The 24,930-nt window shown below is 50.0% G+C and overlaps 2 protein-coding genes across 4 annotated transcripts in view; one reads left to right on the top strand and one right to left on the bottom strand.

The window, feature by feature from the left end:
* Window positions 1-15,731, top strand: part of MORC2 (MORC family CW-type zinc finger 2) — a 118,615-nt gene extending 102,884 nt beyond the window's left edge. The window contains exon 27 of one of the 2 annotated variants that reach the window (XR_007514924.1): window positions 14,899-15,731. The gene's annotated coding sequence lies outside the window, so the exon portion shown is untranslated. Of the gene's footprint in view, window positions 1-983; window positions 2,028-14,898 lie in introns of those variants that run through there. The other variant, XR_007514923.1, reaches the window with a different exon arrangement.
* Window positions 5,632-24,497, bottom strand: OSBP2 (oxysterol binding protein 2). 2 transcript variants are annotated; one of them, XM_049866211.1, is made up of 12 exons: window positions 24,115-24,497; window positions 22,054-22,246; window positions 21,314-21,431; window positions 18,964-19,021; window positions 18,591-18,737; window positions 16,787-17,032; window positions 14,358-14,478; window positions 13,970-14,073; window positions 13,805-13,900; window positions 13,543-13,727; window positions 7,527-7,759; window positions 5,632-7,195 (listed from the first exon to the last, which is right to left on the bottom strand). In XM_049866211.1, the coding sequence occupies exons 1-12, from the start codon at window positions 24,160-24,162 to the stop codon at window positions 7,053-7,055; spliced, it is 1,692 nt and encodes a 563-aa protein (XP_049722168.1). In that variant the 5' UTR covers window positions 24,163-24,497; the 3' UTR covers window positions 5,632-7,052. The 2 variants fall into 2 exon arrangements, with proteins under 2 accessions (XP_049722168.1, XP_049722169.1); XM_049866212.1 differs by lacking the exons at window positions 5,632-7,195; window positions 7,527-7,759 and adding an exon at window positions 10,976-13,096.
* Window positions 24,498-24,930: the final 433 nt, after the last annotated feature.

The raw sequence follows: 24,930 nt of genomic DNA on the forward strand, positions 1-24,930 counted from the left end.
TTCTCTCTTCTTTCCTCCTTTTCTACCTCCTCCCATCTCTCTTCCTCATTAGTAATGTCAGAAGTTTGTTCATTTTAGTTTTTCAAAGAACCTCAGCTTTCTTGGTCTTCTCTATTAAATTTGTTTTCTGTTTCATTAATTTCTGATCTTAATTTCTTCCTTCTCCTTTCTTTGAATTTATTCTAATATCCATTTTCTTACACAAATTGGGTGTTTATTACTTTTTAGCCTTTCTTCTTTTACAGCATAAGCTTTTAATGCTATTGCATTACCTGTATCTTAAAAGTTTTGATATATTTTTGGTTTTGTTTAGCTACATTTTCTGGTTTTCATTGTGTTTTCTACTTTGACCCATAAGTTATTTAAAAATATATTTTTAATTTTCAAATATTTTTTAAATTATCTTTTTGTTATTGATTTTGAACTGTCTTGTGGTCCAAGAATGTGTTCTGTATACCAATTTTTAAAAAATTGCTGAGGTTTTATGGCTGACCCAAATATGTGGTTAATTTCATAGGTGTTTCATGTGCATTCCAAATATATGTATCCTGCAGATAAGTGTATGTCCTATACGTGTCCATTACACTATGTTTATTAGCTGTATTGTTTGAAACGTCTAAAACCTGACTGATGCAGTTGTTTTGTCTGTTTGAGCTCTCCTTACTAAGAGAAATATGTTAAAATCTCCTTATGATTGTTTTCTTATAATTCTGTCCATTTTACATTTCCGTATTTCTAAGCAAACAATGCACATGTTATGTTTTTTTGCCAACTGTGCAACCCCTTCGTAATTATTTTCCTAGGCATGCTATCTGTGTTATATATGTGGACTTGTTATTTGTGAAAATATGGTATATATTTTGAGATATTAGATACATTAAAATTTTGGAACTGTGTATGTACCTTGTGAATTTTACCTTTTATAATTATAAAGTGATTTTTATTTATTTTTTTTGCTTCTATGTTTTATTGACTATGTAAAGGCATTTGACTGTGGATCATAATTATGGATAACATTGTGAAGAACGGGAATTCCAGAACACTTAATTGTGCTTATGCAGAACCTGTACCTAGACCAAGAGGCAGTTGTTTGAACAGAAAAAGGGGATACTGTGTGGTTTAAAATCAGGAAAGGTGTCAGAGTTGTATCCTTTCACCATGCTTTTTCAAACTGTATGCTGAGCAAATGATCTGAAAAACTGGACTATATGAAGAAGAACAAGGATTGGAGGAAGACTTATCAACAATCTGCAATATGCAGATGACACAACCATGCTTCAAACACTTACTGATGAAGTTCAAAGGCTACAACCTTCAGTGTGGATTACTCCTCAACAGAAAGAAAACAAAAACCCTCACAACTGGGCCATAAGAAATGTCATAAGCAGAGAAAAGATTAAAGTTGTCAAGGATTTCATTTTATTTGGATCCACAACCAACACCCACGGAAGCAGCAATCAAGAAATCAAACGACATATCGCATTGGGCAGATCTGCTGTAAAAGACCTCTTTAAAGTGTTAAAAAGCAAAAATGTCACATTGAGGACTAAGGTGCACCTGGCCCAAGCCATGGTATTTTCAATCACCTCATATGCATGTGAAAACTGGACAATAAATAAGGAAGACTGAAGAATTGATGCATTTAAACTATGGTATTGCTGAAGAATACTGAATATACCATGGACAGCCAAAAGAATGAACAAATCTCTTTTGGAAGAAATTCAGCCAGAGTGCTCCTTAGAGGCAAGGATGGCAAGATTTTTGTCTCACTTACTTTGGAAATGTTATCAGGAGGGATCAGTCCCTGGAGGACATTATGCTTAGAAAAATAGAGGGTCAGCGAAAGAGGAAGACCCTCAATGAGACGGATTGACACAGTGGCTGCAACAATGGGCTCAAGAGTAACAATGATTGTGAAGATGGCGTAGGACCAGACTCTGTTTCGTTCCGTTATACATAGGGTTGCTATGAGTCGGAACCAACTTGAAGGCACCTAACGATAACATTGCTTTAGTGGTTTCCTTAGAAGTCGTGCATACATACTTAACTCATCAAAATCTAACTTCATAAGTTATTGGTTGAATAAATGTTGTTTTAATAAATTTTGTCCATTAATCTCTGTGTTTTGCTTTTGTTCCTGAAGAAATTTTTCCTGGGAATTCTAACCTATTTTCTCCTCTACTTCACTATCTTCTGACTTCCTTTTGCCTTCAGCTTTTAGGCTCATTGATACTCTTTGAAGGTGATTTTTTTTTTTAATTTGGCTTCTTTAAATATTTTGCTGTCTTAAGGTCCTATAATTTCACTATATTGTGATTAGCTGTAGAAATCTTTTGTATTTACCCTAAATATGATTCACTGGGCTTGACTCTGTATATTGGTGTATTTCATGATTTTTTGAAAAATTCAGCCATTTATTTTTCAACTATTGAGTTTGCCCCACTTTTTTCTTCCTCTGAAACTGATTAGACACATGCAGGTACTTCTTTACCCTCCATGTCTCTTAGTGTCTCTTTTATATTTTTCACATCTTTGTGTCTGTGTTGCATTCTGGATAATTTCTTCAGCTCTCAATTCCAGGTCACTAATACTTTCTTCAGCTGTGTAATGTTGCTAAATTATTATTTTTAGTAATTATATTTTTACTTCTTGAAGTTCTTTAGCATTTTTTTCCAAATATTTACTCTGTACTCATTACTCTCTATTACCAACTGCCTTTCTGTTTCTGAAAATATATTAAACATGTTTATTTTATATACTGTGTCTGACAACTTCCCTCTATGGAGGAGTTTTATGTCTGATTCTGCTGTTACTTCTGTTGGCCCTTGCTCATAGGGACTTGTTTCCTTGTGTGTTTCGAAATTTTCATACTGTGCACGAATTATTTTTTCTTGCAACTTATCATATCTAGGATTCCATAAAACATGGAATGAAGGGGAGATCCTCCAGAGAGGATTTGCTTCTCAGGTGACTAGGAACATTGACAATCTGAGACCATGTTAAATTCTCTGCTAGAGGTTTTATTGGACCATCAAGGTAGTGTGTATTTGGGCAGCAAAAGTGAGTGATTACAAATTTTTAGGAAAAAAATTTCTGCTCTGCTCAAGGCTAACCTTTAAGTCAAGCAATTTTCCTTGTATTTCAGGTTCACCAATACATGGAAGATAGATGGAACCTCTGGGGGCTTCAGCTTTATGAGCAACATCTATTAGATGCCCTACCTTGGGAGGGTCCTCAGAGGCAGTAAAAATTGAGGATTAGGCTTACTGCCAGGTAAAAACAGATGTCTTACCTCTCCAGGTTTCCATAGCCACTTAAATTTTGGCCTGGATATTCCTTACAGCTCATGGATGCATTTAAGATGTTTTAAAATTTTGTCCATCATGTCTACGTTTTCAGCAAAGGAGTACTGTCCAGGAACCTAGTCCACCGTATTGCCAGAAAGAGAAGTCCACCTCGAATTGATATAATGAATGATTTACAATGAAAATCCTCCTTTTCAGTCCATACCCATTCTTGCATTTGGATATGGGTTTACCAACTTGGGGTATCAGTCTTTTGTATGTGTTTAGATTCTATTTTGCATTGTCTTATTTGGATTTATGAGAATTCTTAAGTGAGATACACACACATATACACATACAGTTGCCACTGAGTCTATTTCAACTCAGAGTGACTCCATGTGTGTCAGAGTAGATCTATGTTCCATAGGATTTTCAATGGCTAATTTTTCAGGAGTAGATCACTAGGCATCTCTGGACTGATTCAAACCTCCAGCATTTGGTTAGCAGCCAAGCACATTAAGTGTTTGCACCACCTAGGGATTCCTTTTATATTTAAAAAAAAAAAAAAAGATTTTTTTTTTTTTTTTATATTTTAGTGCCCTCTTAATCAGGTTTTGTTGTTGAAGTTATGCTGGCGAGCTTCATAAAAAGGATAAATAGTATCGGAATCATCTCTGGCTCTGTGGTTCTCTGTGTTATACTTTGAAATCTGTCTCTCTGGTTTCCTCTCCTCCCACCCCCCTCACACCAAACCCAGATCTAGTGATGAGGGAGCCTCAGGCCTCCCTACGACAAGTCACTGTCAGAAGCAGTCCCCCTCTGCATTCCCCAAGGCTGGAAGATTGGGAGGAAGCAGGAGAGACCCAGTTCTTCCCCAGTTCCACCTCTGAGTTCCCCTCACAGCTGATGCTGAAGCCACACTCCCCTTTGGCCCCAAGTATGCCCCCTGAGCCCCTGCTCTAAAAAAACCAAACCCAGTGCCGTCGAGTCGATTCTGAGTCATAGCGACCAAACAGGACAGAGTAGAACTGCTCTGTAGAGTTTCCAAGGAGCACCTGGCAGATTCAAACTGCTGACCTTTTGGTTAGCAGCCATAGCACTAACCACTATGCAACCAGGGTTTCCTAGCTGGTCTGAATTGCCTGGAAGCAATTCAGTTAACAACTGTTTATTGAGCAGACAGACAAGATCTGTATTCTCGTGGAGCTCACAGTCCGTTTACTAACGAAGTTAAAACCCATAGTGTGCCAGATGGAAATCAAAATGCTATGGTAGCTTAACAGCATGTTTAGATATGAACAGGTCAAGTCCGTGTCAGCCCCTTCCCCTCACCTTCTGCGTTCTTTTTGAGATTGCTTTTGCTGTTTTTGTGTGTGTGCGTGCAATTACTCTCCTGTGAAATTTCAGAGACAATGTCTCAAGTATTTAAAAAACATTGGTGGGATTTTGATTATCGTGTTGAATTTGTAGATTTGGGAAGAACATAATGGAGTTTGTCCATTCATGAAGATGGAGTTTTTCCTTTTAATTCGGGTCTTCCCTATCATCCATTAAAGTTTTATCCATTTTTTCCCCCTATCATCCATTAAAGTTTTATCCATAAAGGCTTTTATGTCTTTTTGTCAGATGTATTCTGAGGTCCCTCATGGCCTGTGTTGCAGAATCTTTTTTTTATATTACATTTCCTACTCAGTGATAGCTGATGTACAGGAGACCGCTGCTGTCAGAGGTTTCTTTCTAGTTCTGCATGGCCAGCCCTGAGTCCCATGGCACTGGGGGTCAGGGCAGATGGTTAGAGCCCAGCTCTGATGCCTGTGGTGCCCGCCCTACCCACACCTCACCTGGCTGCGCTGGCAGTGGGAGGAGGACCCAGTAGGCCAGACCAGGAGCTGCTCTTGGTTGGGTCCTGGGAGCTAGTGACTGAGTTGCTTGGCAACTGGGGCAACAGAAGCAGCTCAGGCCCTGGTTGTAGAGCAACCATGGAACTCACCAGGTGGACCTTCCTTTGTGGAGGGTGGTGGGTGGTTTGGACTGGCCCGGGCACCAGGAGCTAACAGACAGGATTGGGTGGGGATGATCTCCAGGTGGCTAAAACACTGCCCGTCTAGGGGACAGCAGATCTGGATCCAGGACCTGAGGCATCAGGCCAGCCCCTCGCAGAGTCCCGCCCCCCTCCCTTAGCTTTGCGGTGGGGCAGTGCTGATCCAGTCCTTTGGGCAGCCTGGGGCCCAGACCCTCGCCCCTACCAGGTCTTCTACGTCCCCCTCCCCCAATCAGCCAAAGTCCTATTTCCTTGTGGGCTGCTGCTGTTTGACTCATCAGTGCCATTCCATCCACCACAGACAGGGCAAGGCAATGGAAAACTCCAAACCCAAGGTTTATTGTTACTGGTCAAAAGGTGCTTGCCCACAGTGTTCGGAAGTGGTACATTCAACAGTACTGACAGGCCCTTGGCCCTAGGGGAGGCCTGGGGGCTGTACGCCTCCTTGCTCCCAGTGGGCCCCCTAAGGCATTGCACATGGTGTTTTCACTTTTATTTATTTATTTTTTATAAAAGCCAACCCAGTCCTAGAGTAGAAAGAAAAACCCTGTGATGGACTTTCAGGACCAAAACTGAAGTAGAGAGCGTTGGAGTGGGGATGGTGAGGGAGTGGGACAGTGGCCGTGGTCGTCCGAGCCTTGGGAAGAGGGTATGAGGAGACAGCAGGGCTGGTAGGAGGGCCAAACTCAGACAGAATCCCTGTCTTCATCATTTTTCACTTTCACATACCATAGAAAGTTAAGCAAAATAGCTATTTTATATATATTTATATATCTTATATATAAATTAGGCAAATAAAGGGTCCAGGGGCACTGAGATGGACGCCCCTGAGCCACCTGAGGTGGAGGTGGGAAGCTGGGTCTCTGGTGCCCGGGTCACCAGCCCAGGCCGGGCTGAGAGTTTGTTCGTTATTGCTGATTTGGGGCCTGGTTCTGGGTCGGAAGCACCTGCAGGCCGTGCCTACCAGCCCTCCTGGCCTCTGGGGCCAGGGAGCAGCCCCAGCACAGCCGGGGCCAGGCAAGGCCTGTGTCTTCAAATCCACCCCTCTGCCCCCTTGGTGTCCCCCAGGTAAGTGGGTAGGGGCTGTAGCTCCAGGGACTCCTGTGCTTTCCTAGGCCAGGCCCCCCTTTCTGTTCAGTTCTGTGGGGCCCTGGGCTCCTGGGGGGTGGGCAGCTCAGATACAAACGGGGCCTTGCTGTGTTGAGCTACAAAATTTCCCAACTCAGAGGGGTCTGGCTTCCTGATCTCTTAAAAAGAGGGGCTCTTGCCAGCACACTTCTGTGGCAAGAAAGCACACTAGGTAAGTTTCTGCTAAGTGCTGTACTAAAAATATGTACTAAATGTCATGGCTGGAATGAAATGGAGATCTTTCTTTAAAAAAGAGTCGAGAGAGGCTCCCTAGGAGAAACAGAGTAGTCCTCCCGGGGCTGGGCTGGTGACGGGGGCTGTCCACGCCCGCGCCCGGCCTGAGTTGTGGTAACTGGGGAGCTAGGATCCTCATGGGGCCCCCAGTCCATGAGGAGAAGGGCGTGGGGTGACCCGGCGCACCTGGGGCTGGAGAGAACCTGGGTCAGCACTTCCTCCTTCAAAGGTGGTAGCCCCAGAAAAGTTTTTTTTTTTTTTAAGGGGGAGGAGGGGGAGAGGAGGACCTTTCGGACTAAACTGAGAGCATTAAAGAAAGGTGGGCCGGGCTGTGCAGGCGCCTGTATTTCCGAGAGAGGTGGCGCTCAGAAGATGTTGGGGCACATGTGCCAGTCTTGCCTCTCTTTGGCCTCCCAGTAGCCGCCCTTGTACATACAGGCCGTCTCCCCGGTCAACGGGTCCAGCCTCTTCTCGAACCACAGTGGCGTGTACACATCAGCCTCCTTCTCTGCAAGGCGGGAACGCAGGCCGGTGGGCGGGCGGATACTCCGGGGCCTCCCCGCCGCAGGGACGGCCCTCCCACGGGGCACCTCTCTCTTCCCCGGGATACCCTTCCTCCTCGCTCCGGGGACACCCTCCTTCAGGCTCCGCCTCCCACTCCCTTGTCTCTTTTTCCCCTCCCTTTCTCAGGGGCACCCGCTATCCCCGGCCCCCTTCCCCAGCCCCCTCCCTTTCCGGGGGTACCCGCCCTCCGCACCACCCTCCCTGGGGCATACCCTCCCCGGCACCCCTCCCTCTTCGGACCCCCACTTCCCCGGGCCCGCTCCCCGCGGCCTCACCCTCCTCGGCGCCGAAGCCGCCGCCCCGAGCGCTGGCCTCCAGCCGCCGGCGCCGCGTCAGGCGCTGCTTCTCCTCCAGCCGCTGCTTCTCGGTGTTGGCCTCGTCCCAGCGCCCCTTCTCCATGAGCCGCTGGTCTGGCCGCAGGCGGCTGTCGGTGGGCGCCACGCCCTCCTCGTGCTCGTTCAGCGTCAGCGCCAGCTCGGAGAAGTAGTACATGTTCTCCGCGTTCTCCCTGCGGCGGGCAGCCAGTGAGCCTCCAGGACCGCGCCTCCCCGGCCCCGGGCCCTCTGCCCCGGCCTGACCTTTCCTTGCGCCGCGTCCCCCGGCCCCGTTCCAATGGACCGACCTGGCACCCAACTCACCCTTTGCACCCGCCACCCCACCACCACCACAGCCACCCACGGACCTGCAGCTGTCCGCTAAGTCATACTTCTCTGGAAATTTGTAGGTTTCACTCAAATTTATCAACATAACCTTGTTTTATAATATCCTCATTATTGTTGCTTAAATGTCTGACACACCACGCACGTCCCTGTTTGCACCGGTGATGTGCGTTATGTGTGTTTTCTCTTTGTTGTGAACAGTCATGTCAGAGACTTGTCTAGTTTATTCCTGTTTGAGGATCAGACTTTTGGCTTTGTTGATCCTCTCTATCGTAGGTTTTCTACTTTATTGATTTTTGCTTTTGCATTCCTTCCTTCTACTTTGTTAGGGTTTATTTTGCTGTTCTTTTTCTACGTTCGTGAGATGTGTGCTTAACTCTTTTTCAGCTTTTCTAATATATGCATTTTAAGGCTATACATTTCCCTCGAAGTACTGCTTTAACTGAATTCTACACCATTTTGGGTACATATTATTTTCATTACCATTCAGTTCTAAATATTTTCTAACTTCTACTATATCTTCTTTGACCTATGCATTAGCTGGAAGTGAATTTAATTTTATAAACATTTGGGGGGGTTTCTCAAGTTATTTTTTTCTTGCATAATTGCCTTGGAGTCAGACAATATACTTGGTTTAATTTCAGTCCTTTGAAATTTCCTTTGTGGCCCAGTATATGGCCAATTTTTGCAAATGCTGTATGTATAATTGAAGAGAATGTGCTTTCCGTAGTTGCTGAGTGCAGTGTTACTAAAAGAGTTACGCTCAAATTTCTCGCTTTATCATTCTCCTTACAGTTCTGTCAAATTTTGCTGTCTATATTTTGAGGCTATGTTATTATGCACAGGGTACATTCATATTTAAAATGCATCTTCCTGGTGAAATGAACCTTTATTATGAACTGTTCCTCTTACCGCTAGTATTTCTTTTGGTCCCATAGTCTGTTCTGTGATATTACTATAGCCACAGCAGCTTTTGTTAGTATTTCTATGGACATATCTTTTCCTATCCTTTTACTTCAGTCTTTGTCTTCTTATTTAGATGTATCTGTTGCAAACCACATATAGTTGGATTTTTAAAAAAATTTGTCTTAAAGTTTGAAAGTTAATTTGAGCTTTTAGACCATTTGCACTTAATATTAACTACTGAATAGATGCCCAAGTGGTGCAGTGGTCAAAATGCTCAGCTGCTAACCAAAAGGTTGGTGATTTGAACCCACCAGTGGGGAAGGATGCGGCAGTCTACTTCCCTAAAGATTTATAGCCTTGGAAACTCTATGGGGCAGTCCTATTCTGTTCCAGAGGGTCGCTATAACTTGGAATCGACTTTATGGCAGTGGATTTTTGGTTTTATAACTAGTGAAATGTTGGATTTAAATCTACCATCTAGTTCTTTTTTTTTTGTTCTGTCTGTTTTTGGACCTCAGGTGTACATACTGGGATTAGTCATAATCATTGGTTCGTGATACCCTCTTTCCATTGGTCCTTGCATGGTCTGTTTTTATTAGTACAACCTCACCACCCTAAACAAAAGTTAGAACCCTGACAAACACCTACATCTAACCATATGGAAAATGTACCAATTTACCCCCTTCTCAGGTAGCCGTTGACCTGACTCCTGGGGTCATCAGTCCCTGGCTTTCCTTTTAATATAGTTTTATTACATCTTTAAATATTCTTCCGTGTGTGTGTGTGTGCACATTCATATACATATATTACATACACTTGTTTGTAACTTCACAAAATGGTTTGTAACTTTCTAGGACTTGCTTCTTTCACTTAATAGTATATTGCTAAGATTTATCTATATTGTTGAATGTTGCCATGGTTCATTCGTTTTAACTGCTGTGTAATATTATGTGACTATGCCACGTTATTCATCCAATAAATCTGGGTTGTTTCCCAGTTTCTGCTATTAGAATAGTCTCAGGCATGGTTTTTGTTGTACGTTTGCCAGAAGTTCTCTTAAGTGGAATTGCTGGGTTATGGAATATGTGATGTTCACCTTTAGGAAGTAAGGCCAAACTGTTTTCCAAAGTGGTTGTACCAATTTGCATTTCCACCAGCAATGTGTAAAAGACATTGTGACTCCCATCTTCTTCAACACATGGTATTATCAGACTTTTTAATCCTTGCCAATCAAATGAGTGTATCTCGTTGTGGTTTTGATTTGCATTTCCATGATTACCAATGATGTTGACTGTTTTTTCATATGATTGTTTGACATTACTGATAGAGATTTAGGGCAGAAGGCTGTTCCTCATCACTCTGATATGACCTACTGAACCCAATTTGTGGTTATTGTATCAGTGATTTCATAACTTTGAGAGGATAGGTTAGCTCATTTCAGTGGACTCCAGTTATCCACATGATCTAATTCTTTAGTCTACTAAGAGTTCTTTTACTCAAGTTGATAAACTAAGTTAAATAAATGTCTTTCTACTTCTACTTTCTTCTGTGAAATTCTTGTTCCTTTTTTTTTATTAGATTGTTTTTGCTTTATTTATTGACTGGAAGTACATTATGTGTTTTGATACTAATCCTTTGCCAGGTGTAAGTATTGTGATTACCTTCTCCAAGTCGATGTATTGTCTCTTCTAGTTGCTGTTGAGTCAACTCTGACTCATGGCAACCCCATGTGTGTCAAAGTGGAACTATGCTCCATAGGGTTTTCAGTGGCTGATTTTTTCAGAAGTAGACAACCTGGCCTTTCTTCTGAGGTGCCTCTGAGTAGACTCAAACTGCCAACCTTTCAGTTAGTAGTGAGTGCATTAACTGTTTACACCACCCAGGAACTCTGGAACCACCATGTAGCCCAGCAATCCCACTGTGAGGTAGATACCCAAAAGACGTGAAAGCAGGAATACAATAGATACTTGTTCCCCAATGCTCACTGCAGCACTATTCACAATAGCCAAAAGGTAAACAACCTAAATGGATAAACGAAGTGTGCTATATACATAAAATGGAATATTACTCAGCCATAAAGAGAAATGAAGTTCTGATGCATGCTATGATATAGATGAACATGGAAAACGTTATGCTAAGTGAAATAAGTCAGTCACAAAAGGAAATATTATATGATCCCACTTATATGAAATATCTAGAATAGGCTAATGTATAGAAATCAAAGTTTATTACTGGTTACCAGGAATGGGAGGGAGTGGGAAATGGGGACTCATTACTTAAGGGGCACTGTTAAGGGTGATGAAAACATTTGGAAATGGATAGTGGTGTCAGTTGCATGACATGATAAACATAATTAATGTCGCTTAATTATACACATAAAAATGTTAAAATGGCATGTTTTGTTATATATATTTTTACCACAATTAAAAAAAAGTGGTTGACATTACTGACAAAGATTTCAGGCAGAAAGGTGTTGCTCATTACTCTGATGTGACCTACAGAACCCACCGTCTGGTTATTGTATCAGTGATTTCATAACTTTGAGAGGATTCAAGCTATCCACGTGATCTAATTCTTTAGTCTGTTAAGAGTTCTTTTACTCAAGTTGATAAATTTTAAGTTATATAAGTGTCTTTCAACTTCTAACTCGAGACCTTTGCACTTACTGGGGTTCCAAAAAATATAATTTAAAACTTTTTAGATCTGATGAATCTTGCATTTTTTCATTCTTAGAACCATGACACTCCTAAAACTACTTCTATACATGTATATATGTATTTAAAAAAAAAAAAAAACAGTTGCTGTTGGGTCAACTCTGGCTCAAGGTGACCTCGTGTGTCAGGGTGGAGCTGTGCTCTGGAGGGTTTTCAGTGGCTGGTTTTTGAGGTGCCTCTGGGTGGACTCAAGCTTCTGACCTTTGGGTTGGCAGCAGAGCATGTTGACCATTTGCACTACCCAGGGAGGACTCTCTATGTACGTATGTATGTTTGTGTATATGTATGTATATATATATACATGGAAAGCCTGGTGGCGTAGTGGTTAAGTGCTATGGCTGCTAACCAAAGGGTCTGCAGTTCGAATCCACCAGGTGCTCCTTGGAAACTTTATGGGGCAGTTCTACTCTGTCCTATAGGGTCGCTATGAGTCGGAATCGACTTGACGGCACTGGGTTTGGTTTGGTTTTGATTTATATACATACATGTGTGTGTGAATAAATGTATTCAATCTAAAAACAAGTAAACTGACCCTCCTCTTAGGTAGACTTGAGAACAGCTTCCCTCTGTTTATTCCTCTTCCAACTTAGGTGATAGTTCGGTTGTATTTTAACTTTATGTTTTAGATTTGAAACCCCTGAAGATATTATTATCCCGGTTGATTCGCTGTCCATTTAGATTCATGTAGTTTTGCCCTCTATTCATTCATACATCCTGGATCTTCCCTCTGAGATCACTTTCCTTCTGCCTGAAAGATACCCTCTAAGTGCAGGTCTGCTGGTGGTAAACTCTTTCATCTGTCTGAAACTTTCTATCAATGTCGTTCTTTGCTCTGCTCTCCCTGCGTGTAGAGTTCTGGGCTGGCAGGATTCCTTTGGCACATAGAAGACATCTTTCATCCGTCTTGTCATCAGGCTGTTGGCCTGTTGTTCCTTTGAAGGGAATGTCTTTTAAAACCTGGCTGCTTAATATTTTCTCTTTGATTTAGTTTTCAACAGTCTCACTTGATCACTGTTGGATTTAGGTGTGGAAAATTCTCCACTAGTTTCTCCTCACAGATGGTCTGTTTCCTTCTGGGACTCTGCCTAGAGGTGTATGCTAGACCCTGCTCGCAGACGCCGCCATGTGCAGACACGTTCCCTGCACACTGAAGTGCAGACTCTGCACAGTGTCAAGTATGCATATTGTAATTTCCAGGGTAACCTCTAAAATAATACATTTAATTGGAGCTCCAGAAGGAAAGGAATAAATAAAAATGTGTTACAGAGAAGAGCTGCTCATAGGGTTTTCTTGACAGAAATCTTAAGGGAAGAAAGATCGCCAGGCCTTTCTTCCATGGCACTGCTGGGTGGATTTGAATCACCAAGTTCTAGAGATGAAAGACCTCGGATGGGATGGGCTAAAGCCATAGGGGACCCCTGCGCCGCTGCTCGGGGACCCCACCCTGGGTCACTGGGTGGTTGACCTTCTCACTTCATGTCTTTTCCAGGTTTCATCTCTTGCTAATTTCTTCTGACCTGTATTCAGTTGGTGATTCTCTCTTCAGTTGTCCTCCATCTATTACACCTTTCCATGGAGATCTTAGTTTTAGTTATTTTATTTTTCCTTGTAGAATTTTTATTTTGTTTTCTTTCGAAGCTGCACTGCCACTTTTTATAATTTTCTGTTTCCTGCAGTTCTTTTCAAGCTCTTTTTTTTCTGTCCCATCACCCTGCTTCTTGGCTCTACATCGTTCTCCCCACCACCAGGGGTTCACGTTTATTTCCTTGCTGATTGTCTGTCTTGCTCTCTCCAGAATGTCAGCTGCCCAAGGGCACAGAGCTTTGGTGTGTCCTGTACCCCAGCCCAAGACGAAACCTTCTGCCCTCCTCTGTGCCTGTGGCTCTCCGAGCCGTGGTCCCCCTGCCTGTCCGTCTACTGTTCATGTGCCTCCCCTGCTCTCCCTCTCTCTGTCCTGCCTGCCTCCCCGCCCTCTTCCACCCCACAGCACAGGGCCTGTGGGCCCCACTCACGGCAGTGGGTATTTCTTCCACAGCAGCTTGGCTGGCAGCGTCTGGTACACCGTCTTTTGCTTCCCGTCCGAGCTGGGGCTGCTGGGGCTGCTGTGCACGACCTTGGCGCACTCCATTTGCTCGTCCCATGAGCCAGACAGCACGTAGTGGGCCTTGCCCTGGCTGTCACTCACCACTCCTGTCACCTGTGGACATGGCATGACCAATGTTGGGACACACCCTGCCCCGGGCCCCCAGGGCTCTGAGGGGCAGTCCTGCTTACCTTCCGGGCTGCCTCTTTGGAGAAGTAGCTGTAGGGCAGGAACTTTAGCTGGCACCGGTCCTTGGTCTTATGGTTCACAATCTCGATGTCCCCAGTCTGGTGAGACAACAGTGGTCAGTAGCCAGTCTGTGGGCCCCATGCCCCCCTTGCCATGGGCCCCCTGACCTGGTCAATCCAGAGCTTGCCCACGATGATGTTGTGCACCGTGGAGGTGCTCTTCCTCCACACGTAGTGATTCCCACTGGCCTGGAATTCTAAGTGGATGGCACCTGGTGGCCAGACGGAGGGTCAGAGGTCAGAGCCACCAGTGAGGGTTCGGCCTGCCCACCGCCCAGTGTCCTGGAGTCACACGCCAGAGAACCAGAGCAGTCTTCATGCAGACTGGGGGTAGTGGGGCAGGAACGGCTGGGGAGGCAGCTAGGAAGCCTGGCAAGGGGGAGGGGAGTGGACCCTCAGGAAGGCTCTGGAAGCCTCCAGCTGGCTTCTGGGTTGGTACAATCCTCCGCCTTTACCAGAATATCCCTGTCCCCAAAGTGCTCTGTGCCCAGCTCACCTAAGGGCATGATGGAGAGGTATTTCCCCCGAAACTTGCTGGAGATGGTGATCTCCTGCCAGAGGCTCCAGCCATGCTTGGAGAAGACGTAGTGCGCAGCTGAGGGCGGGTGGTGGCTCACCTGGGCCAGACCCACATGATGTAAGCGTCTGCGGACAGGTCCCAGGTACCAGCCCCAGCCAGGTGGGATGGCCTGCCCCGTCTCCGTCCTGTGCCCCCCTAGCCCCCGTAATAGCTCTCAGGCCAGGACTCCTCCCCTGGGGGCCATGGACCTGAGGCAAGCCCACCTGAGGACAGTGCCTGTGCAGATGAGCAAGGCCTTGGCAGCTGGGGTTGGAACACCCTGGGTTGCTGTCCTGGCTCTGCCCGGCCACTGTGGGGGAGATGAGGGCCTGGTGTCTTTGAGCCCCTGGCTCTTGGGCTGTTTAATGGGGGTGATGGTGGGGCCTGTACCCCCAGGACCCACGGGTGACAGAATGTGCAGAGACGAATCAAGGGAAGGGTTTCACTGCTGTAACCATTTTCTTGTTAATTTTCACAGCCAACAAAGGGAAACATCTGACATGTCTACTACATGGAGAAGGCTCAGACTGGCCACCAAGAGGTGGATGGGCTTCCCTCCAGGCCAGCCTGGCTCCAGAGTGAGTGAGTGACTACCCTGCCTCAGGCTGGGCCAAGTCTTATCCGCCCACCACGATGGGCCCACCACATTGGGGCCCTCTCGGCAACCATGGGCACTGCTGACCATCACCTCACCTTCAGGGCACCTGCCCACTTGGCCCTCCTGCCTCATGGCAGCCCTGTTGTACTCTTGTCAGTTCTTCCCATCTCAGCCTGTCTTCAGCCTCAAGTAGGCTCCCAGCTGACCTGCCACCTCCTTCAGACAGGCTTTCCAGCCCGAGCAGGGTCAGACTGAGCTATGGCCATCCCCCCACTGCCCTGCTCTGGTGGTCTCCCCCTACTGGCTCCTGTCTCAGAAGATCAGCACTACCCACCAGCTGCTCCTGTTAAGATGGGTGGGCTGTCCCTGCAGCTGGAGCCTCCATGGCTCACCAGCTCCCACCCTCACTGGCAAACTCACGGTGTGACCTCCAAGCAGACGGCCCTGAGTCTGTCGGTAGGGCTCCCTTCTCAGCCCCACCGCCAGGTCCTTCCAGCTGCTCACACCGAATGCTTTGGAGTCGCCCTTGACCCCACCTTCCCTCTCACGGTCTGCATTTGATCCTTAGCCAGCCCTGTCTGTGCTTCCATCTGTACATGTGTCCAGAATTTTCCCCTCCCGCTAGCTGTACCCCCACTCCAGGGCCACTGGGGACCAGTGCAGCAGCTTGGCCAGCTCTCTCTGCTTCCACCTCATCCCTGTGCTCAACATGCCATGCAGCAGCCACAGGAACCCACATGAGTGGGTCCCACTGAGTCAGCCTGTCCGCTTCCTCCAGGGTTCTGCTTTCGGCCCCACCCTCTCTTCTCCTTGACCACCCCTGTTATAAGAGGGCCAGTCCCCTCCCTGCCCAACATCCCATGCACACGGGATCTGCGCCACCCCAACCACGCCTGCTTCCTTTCTAGGTGGACCCTCGGTAGCTCCTGGCACATGGTAGGCACTGACCCAACACTTGCTGAATGAATGAATGCTCAGCAGTTCACATCAAGAACCCTGGGTCATCCCTGATGTCCCTGCCCCGTCACTCCACATCCAAAGCATCAGCAGACCTGCTGGCCCCCCTTCAGAACACGCCTATGCTGCGACCCCTCTCCGTGGTCAGCCACAACCACCCGCCCAGGTCCACAGTTGCCTTCTAGTGGGCCCATGCAGCACCTGGCACATAGATGGTGCTCAGTGGTAGCAGTGCCTGGTCTTGGCACCTCCACCTCCAGGTGGTGTCTACCTGGGTCCTCCTAAAAGCTTGGCACCACCCAGTGAGGGCACCGACAGAATTCCCTCCATCAGACAAGGACACCAGGCTCTGTGTCAGTGCCATGGCTAAGGCTCCCTACCCTGAGAGGCCTGCGTCCTGGCTCCACACAGCATCTCAGTGGGGAAGGGTGGAGAGGGCACAGGTGAGCCATGCCCAGGCAGGGCCTTCGACCCCTGGAGCCCCTCAAAGTCCCAGCTGTGCAGGCACTGACCCGGCCAAGTCCTCTCAGCCCATACTATGGAGGTGCCTCCCTTCCCTTTCCCACTCTGCAGATGCCTCCACCTCTGCTCCATGGTCCCCTGGTTGGGAGCACATGGTCTCCCTTTTCCTGCACACCAGGCCCAGCCACCACACTGGACATACCCCTGTCTAACTCCTGGGTATGGGCATGGCAAGGTCAGCGGCCACATTCCATTCACCTCACTCTGCCCTGGTGCCAGGTGGGAGCAGCCTGTCCAGAGCATAGTGGATATGGCCTTGCGCCAGCTCCGTGGGGAGCCTGGGCCTCACCTGCTCACAGATGGAGCGCAGTCCCATGTCATCAAGGCGGTCCAGCTCAAAGGTCTCACCCAACATGGGATTGAAGGGCTTGGCGATGCGGTGCACGGTGGTGGAGTAGGAGGACACAGAGAAGGCGGCCACCAGGCACATCTGCTCCACTGGGTTGGTGCAATTGACCGCCTTGTCCAGCAGGTGGTGGTACTCCAGGTCCTCCGTCAGCCGCTGGAGCATGGATAGGGGCTCGTTAAAGTTAACCTGCAGGAAAGGCCAGAGGTGGTCAGGCAGTGGTCAGGCAGGCGCTGGCCGGGGTCACCTGCTAAGCCCCACTGAGATGCTGTTCCCAGCACAGACCCTGGGGTCATCACAGCATCGTTGCTTTTCACAGATGTCTGGGGATATCCTGCCCAGATGGCACCTCCATGGTGAGGTTCCCTGGTGACCCTGCCTAAAACTGCCACTTCCCGCATTTCACCTCCCAGCTGTTTCCTGCCTCAGTTTTGTCCAAAGCACTCACCACCTTCTAACATACTAGATATTATACAATTTTGTTATGTTTACTTTCAGTCTCCCCCTACTAGGATGTAGGCTCTGTGAAGGCCAGGTCTCTGACTTGTTCACTCCCTGTCTTCAGCACCGAGTCACATGAAGTGTTCAGTTCATATTGGTTGACTGACTGACTCAGAATGGATGAACTGGGTCTTCCTGTTTGAGCTGTGGAGCCCTGGTGGCACAGTGATTAAGTGTTCTGTTGCTACTCAAAAGGTCGGCATTTCGAATCTACCAGCCGCTCCTTGGAGACCCTGTGGGGCAGTTCTACTCTGTCCTATAGAGTTGCTATGAGTCAGAATCAGGTTTGGGTTCTTTTTTGGATTGTGAGCTGTACCAGGACCAGCTGGTGGCACAGTGGTTAAGTGCTTGGCCGCTAACCAAAAGGTCAGCAGTTCGAACCCACGAGCCTCTCCATGGGAGAAAGATACGGCAGTCTGCTTCTGTAAAGATTTACAGCCTTGAAAACCCTGTGGGGCAGTTCTGCTCTATCCTGTAGGGTCACTATGAGTTGGAATTGATGCAATAGCAATTTTTTTTTTTTTTCATTGCAAGCTGTTAGGTAAGTTTCTGTCTAGTGGTTCAGTGGGGGGGCCAGGGTGGGGGTGGGTGGGTCCAGGGCCCCTTCCCAGCCTCAGACTGGCAGGTCCACTTTCTCCCATGATGTTAGGCTCTGGCTCCTTGCCAGGCCCTGCGTGGAGAGTTTTTCCTGTGTTATCTCATTTTATCCTCCCAACCTGTGAAGTAGGTGCTGTTATTATCCCCATTTTGCAGATGTGGACACAGAGGTCAAAAATGTAAATTGGCTTGTCCAGGGTCACAAAGAGAAACCAAGTCAGCCCCGGAGCCACCAAGCTCATCCTCGAGATGCCATCCCCACCCTCTGCCCTCAGCCTGCTGTATGACCTGGGGCCGCTGCCCTGACCTCGCTGAGCTCCCATGTCCTGGGTGCAGAAGCACCAGGGACAGTGAGCAGAATGGAGAAGGCTCCTTGCACCTCACCACAGTCCAGTCCTGCCACTCCCCAGCTAGGATGTAAGGACAGCTGACGATGTGAAGCCTAGCCAGCCCAGAGGGGCCCTGGGGCTCCCCGCATCTCTGTTCACGCAGAGCCGCCCCTGGCCCTTCTCTCAAAACCTGGAGATAGACACGCGCAAAGGGATATGTACACGCTCCTCCCAGCCATCGAGAAGATGGCTCCTCAGGCTGCCTGTACTTCGAGTGGCTGTCAACGTCACCCACGCAGAGGGACGGGCTCGGCACCTACCGGCATGGGGATCTTAGAGAGCTCCCGGCCAACGCAGTTCTTCATGATGCTCCAGAGGTTAAGGCTGTAGTTGGGCTTGTCGGGGATGCGCGATCTCCTCCTGACTCGGGGTGGACCCTTGGGCCCGGGTGACATGCCATCCGGCACCTGCCAGAGAAGTAGGCATGGCCGCCAGCAGGTCCAGAGCTCCCCCATGTCCCCCAGGCCCTGCCCGCCCTCCCGCCTGACCTTGCACAGGGTGGTGGTGGGGGCACAGTTGGGGCACAGCGGAGACCCAAAGCCAGCCCACCCCTCCGGCCCTGTGCTAGGGGTGCCAGCCTTCCCCTCAGCCTGGGGTCTGGCCTCTCCTGTGGGGGGCTCCTGCTGCACTTACATTGTCTGCCACGGTCCAGTCGTCCACAGAGACTGCCCCTGTCCCACCCTCAGCTTTTCTGCGGGAGATACAAACGAAACACGTTATTTACAAACCTTGAGCCCATCACCTTCTCTACAGACCCACCGTGAGGTCCAAGGGGGCCCGCCTCCAGCTGCTTCTAGAATAGGGGCCCCCACAGCCTTTGGAACACTCGAGATGGGGGCTGGGGGACCTAGGCAGCCATTTGGAAAGGCTCCCACCTACGCCCTCATCTGGGGTCTGTACACACGGCTCCTCCTGGGGACTGGCTGACCCGGGCCCCAGATAAGCCAGAGGGTGGATGTCTCTGGGACAGCCTCCCAGAGCCCGTGGGCCCCTTTCTGTCACAGAATGGACCCTGCTGTGTCCTTGCCGGTCTGCTGGTCTGTCCCCCCAGGGGAGTGGGATTCCTTAAGGGCAGGAAATGGGTCTGAAGCATCCCTGTGCCTGAACAATACTTGTAGAAGAGTGTCGGCCAGGCCAGCAGGGGGTGCCATGTCTGAGGAGGCCCCAGTCCCTGGGACCACAGCAGAGAGGCTGAGGCAGTCAGGGCTTCAGAGGATGGAAGAATCATCCAGGTCACTCAGCAGAATGGGGGAGGGACACTGCAGACAGAGGTCAGCAGGGGCAGAGGCCCAGGGCAGGAAGAGCAGGACCTGGGTGGGCCATGCCTGCTGCCCAGTGTATCAGCAGCACAAGGGAGGGGTGGGGAGAAGAGGCAGCAGGACAGGCAGGGGCCGTGTGGACCATCAGGAGAGCTGGGGGAGCCAGGGATGAGTGCTGAGGTGTGAGCAGAGGGGGCCTGGGCCCTCAGTCAGGGACTGGCTCAGAGCAACTGGAGCACCAGGAGGCAAAGGCCAGGTCCCTGGGATGCCAAGGAGTCAGGGGCTGCCTGGGCAAACCTTCCTGGCTGTATAGCCAAGAGGGCTATGCTGTTGGGTGATGAGGTGGAAAGAGAGCAGACTAGCTGAGCATGCTCACCTTGAGACTAAATATAAGCAACTTTAAAAGTTAGTGGAAAATGGAAAAATGATTCTGAGCTTGAAATACACTGCTGATGGGACCTGGAAGCTCCCTGAGGGCAGGAGGGATGCAAACCCCCTTTCCCTGGAAGAAGCTGGGACAGGGAGGCAGTGAAGTGCTGGCCCGTGGAGCAGCCAGGGGAGACTTCCCAGCCTCCTTGCTCCTGACCAGGACTTCCTCATGGCACTTTGGCCCTTCAGGGGATTCATGAGGATAGCGGGGGGTGGGGTGGACAGGGGAACAGATGTGGGCATAGACCAGGCTCTATACCCAAAGCTGGCAGACTCAGGCTGGGCACCTGGTTTCTGGGAGCCTACAGCTGCTCATCTGTGTGGGCTGAGTGCCCTGCCCAGGACACATGCTCATGGTGGTGGTGGTGTGTGTTGGGGGTGGCGGGCATGTGAAGCTCTGTAGCTCACATGCCCCATAAGTGGATGTGGCAGTGGGCACCATAGGCTGTCAGTGATGTCAGCCCCCTCAAGGCCACAGCAAGGGCCCCAGACATCTACGGAGGTCCTTGCCGCCCCCGTGACCCCCAACATGGTGACACTCACCAACTTTTCTATTGTTTGGGTCTTCAGCAATTTGACAGGACAGAAAAGATCTCAACGAGGACCGAAGTGCTAATTATGTTACATTTATAGCCATAGCCCCTTGTTCCCTCTGACCACAGACGGCCAGGTGCACACTCAGCCAGCCCGGCTCTCTTCCCTCCCCACCCCACGCTCTGTGTCCCTGGCATTTCCTGTGGATCTGAGAGAGTCGGACACATGGCCTTCATGACTAGTAAACACCCGGTGACTACTGTGTGTTCTCATGTGTATTCAGATGCATCCTAAAAGAGCATCCTTTTATGAAAAAAACTCTTGGAAATAGAAAATGTGTCAAAAGTAAAAATCCTGCTGCATCTTGTCTTTTCTTGAATGCAGACTTGGTCGGGGGAGTGACTGAGCCCGTGTGCAGCTCTGAGGGGAAACTGAGGGAGCCTGGGCCTTCTGAGCCTATGCCCTTGGTCCAGCTCCCACCCCCGCCCCCCAGGCTGGAACCGAATCCCTCCAGCCAGCACCCCATTCTCCTTCTCATTTAAATTAAAATCCTGGTATGAGCCTTATTTCGGCACTTTTGGTTTAAGGAAGAACAGAATCAATCTAAGCAAAAATACTATCTGGAGCAAGACTTGAATGCAAGAAAACTCCAAGAGCATAGCTGGTGAAATAGGTAATAGAGGGTGATGAGCAGGGCCAGGTGGAAGAGGCTGGGGGCTCCTCCCAGGCTGCTATGTGTCACCCAGCTCAGGAAGACCTACTTGTCCTCCTTGGACTGGGTAATCACGGTGATGAAGGATGTGGAGTCTTCCATGGCATCAAAGTACTCGGTATCTTCATCTTCCTCACTGTCCTCTCCTTTGGGAGTCAAGAGGCTTCCTGGAGACACACATGGGGCCACCGACATAGTTGCAGTTTCAACACAGGCATGTCTTGCCTGTCTGAGGAAGTCAGAAGCCCAAAGGGACTGCTCTGCCTCCTGTCCTCTCTGCCCACCCCCAGCCCTGTCCCCATCTGGCCCCCCACTCCTCTCCCTGCTTCCATCACCTGGCCCTGACTACCCTGGGCCAGCTCCCTCTGCTGGAATCTCAATGCATCATTATAGCTCTCACTTCCTCCAGGAAGCCTCCCCTGATCTCTCCAGGGTACGAACACATTAGTACATCTGTCTGTGCTTCCTTTTCTGGTGGGGTCCCTGCTCTGCTCACAGCCCCAGGGTACCATGTGACCCGCAGCCCAAGGGCAGGTGGTGGCTACCTGGCACCGAGCCTCCTTGTCACAAGGGGGACAGCTGGGCTTCTCTAACTTTTCTTTTGAAAATTTGAACTTAGTTACAGACAGCCTGCCTCCCAAGTCAGGCCAGCGTGGGCCCGACACACCCAGCATGGGCAAGCCAAGGGGTATGTGCACTGGGGAACTGGGGGTCAGCTGGCCCAGGGTGTAGCCAAGAATGGAGGAGACAGAGGCTGGCAGACCACTGGCGCTGCGCAGCCGCACCTACCCTCACTGAAGCTCTTGGAGGGGTTGGTAGGCCGTCCCGGGGCACTGCGGAAGGCCCGCTCGAGGCTGTTGTGCTGCTTGGCTAGCTGCTCGATGGTCTCCTCCAGGTGGATGCGCTGCTCGTGCTCATACTGCAGGGCACGCTGCCATTTCCGGCTGTGTGTCTCTGCTAGTTCCAGGAAGTCCCTGCAAGCCTGGGAGGAAGGGAGGAGCACCTGTGGGTGCTCCCATCCCCCACCCCAGCCTGCCTAGCTGTAGGGGCCATTCTGCCTCCTCCCTTGCCAGGGTGGCCAGAAGCATGTTCACTGCCACCTTCAACTTCTGTGAATACCTAGGACCCTAGGGCCCTGGCCTTCTCAGAGCCAGCCCAGGGACTGGAATCCACCGTGGTCAGCTTCCCAGAGGCAGCATGTCATTTGGGATGCACCAAACCCGGGGTTGCTGGCTGCACGCTACCTCCCAGCAGCATAGCTGCCCTGGAGTGGGAGACCCCTGGACTACTGCTCATCACAGCTGGCACCTATCTGCCCCAGTACCCTCGTCTGTCCCATCCTCATTGTGTGCTGGGCCCGAGGTTTTGTCACCGACCCCTGTCCGGCCACTGTACCCAAGGCACCCCTAGCAGCTCTGGCCAGTCCTTGACTTTGGCACAGAAGAAAGGAAAGCCCCATCCTGCTATACTGCCTGGCTCACCTTGTCTGACAAGAGCTGGGCCTGGAACTTTCCTCCAAGCTACCTCCTAGTCTGTGTCACATAACTATGCTTTTAAGCTTCCCCCTTCAAGCTTGTGGCCTACTATGACATCCACATTCTTTTTAGCTTCCCAGGTCCATAGGTGGTTTTAACACACTCTTAAGAACCAGGGTCAGTGATTCTGTCTTTATCAGAGTTGAGAGGAGGGCTCAGGACTCAGCCATCCCTGGAAGACAGTGAGGTCCAAGCCAGGACACCTTCTCTCACTCTGTAAGCGGGTAGGAAGGGACCCCTCTCCTTGGCCCAAGCCTGCATCATTGGTCTCTGGCTGCTTCTCCCCAGGACTCCCTCCCATTCCTATTGCACCAGCTCACTGGGACCCCTCATTGGTCTCCACACACATCACATGCTTTCCTCTCTTTTAGAGGGAGACAGGCCCTCCTTTGTGACATAGGGTCAATGCAGGACCTGCCCTGAAGAGCTGTTGTGAGGAAGATGGAGAAGGAACGGGGAGCACAACACCTGGTAGAAGTAGCTCTTCCTCTCACAGCTGCCTTTCACCCCCCACAGATGAGCCTGCCCAGGCCTTAAGCCAACTTGCCATCCTCCTCACCCGCCCCACCTCCGACCACACCCATCTCCCCCGGAAGCCTCCACTTCGACAGCACATTTGCAGGTTTGCTTAACTCTGTGGACTGTGCCTGCTTTCTTCATCCCACAGAATCCCCAAACTCAGCAGGACCCATCAGAGGGCTGAGTGAGCAGGGGGGTATGGGTGTCCTGCGGCCCCTCACTGAGGTGTAGGGAGATGGGGGCAGAGCAGGGCACTTGCCCCTGGGCACAAGACAAGGGGGCACCAGACAAGGCTCCGAGGCGCCACAAATATGAAAGGTGCCTGACTGAGGCAGCCAGACAAGAGGGGGGAAGGTGTTTCTGCTGATCCGTTGCCGTTATCAACGTGTATTCACCTTGAAATTGGGGAGGGGTGCCATTTAGAGACCGGCTCTGGGTGCTGGAATGGGGGGGGGGAGCACAACTTAAGAGACTGCCCCTCGGTGCTCAAGTTGGGGGGTACAACTTAGAGACTGCCTCTGGGAGGTCTTTACCCTTCCTAAGCCTAACAACGATTTTAAGGATTGCTCAGGACCGGGCAGTGTTTCGTTCCGTTGTGCATAGGGTCACTATGAGTTGGAACCGACTCGATGGCACCTAACAACAAGCCTAAGGCTCACCTCCCAGCAGCTCTAGTGTGGTCACAGGCTTGGAGGAGGCATGGTCACTTAACCTCAGGTTCTGGATCCTCCCTCTTCTGACAGACCTCCTCTGAGGGGTCCTCAGGAGAGCACCTCGCAGGTGGGGGGGCACTCACCACTCTGCGCCAAGGCCCCTGCCTGGGGCTCCAGGGGGCTCTTCTCATCCTGCTGCAGGCCTGCTGTCCCTCTAAGAAGACCTCCTTCAGTGCCTGCCCTCCACCACCTCATCTCAGACTCCCAGCACCACACGGGGTACACAGGGCAAGGAGCCCAGCCCCCGATCCGAAGATGTGGAAACGGAGGCCTGGAGTTGGGGTGGTGTGACCCACTAAAGGGAACAGTGCGGTGGACAGGGGCTTGTCGTCAGGAGTCAGGAGACCCCGGTCCCTGCACAGCCCCTCCGCCCTCCGGTGCCCTGTCTGTTAGAGGGACGGTGACACCAACAGACCCTGCACTCACAGGCCCCAGTCTCGAGTGGAAGAGAGGGATCATCCCTGCCTGATGCATGAGGAAACCAAGACTCATCTCCCAGCAGCTAACATGTGGTCACAGACTCGGAGAAGGCGTGTTCACTCAACCTCAGTTCCGGGTCCCCACTCTCCTGATAGGCCTAGCCATGCCTCCCCCCTCCTGTGACAGGCCTGGCTATGCCTCCGTCCTCCTGTGACAGGCCTGGCTGTGCCTCCCCGCCCCCCCGTGACAGGCCTGGCTGTGCCTCCCCCCTCATGTGACAGGCCTCGCTGTGCCTACCACCCTCTTCTGACAGGCCTGACCATGAGTAAGCTACTGTGACCCTCTTCCCTGGATGGGCAGGGGTTTATACTGACAGGTGTCCAGGCGCAAGGGGGCGGGGCAGGGCAGGAGCCCTTCGTGGGGAGGGAAAAAAATCTCCTTATGTGCTTAACAGGGTCCTGAAGATGGGAGAAACTGCG

This window comes from Elephas maximus, chromosome 22, assembly GCF_024166365.1.
Source record: "Elephas maximus indicus isolate mEleMax1 chromosome 22, mEleMax1 primary haplotype, whole genome shotgun sequence".
NCBI lineage: Eukaryota > Metazoa > Chordata > Mammalia > Proboscidea > Elephantidae > Elephas > Elephas maximus.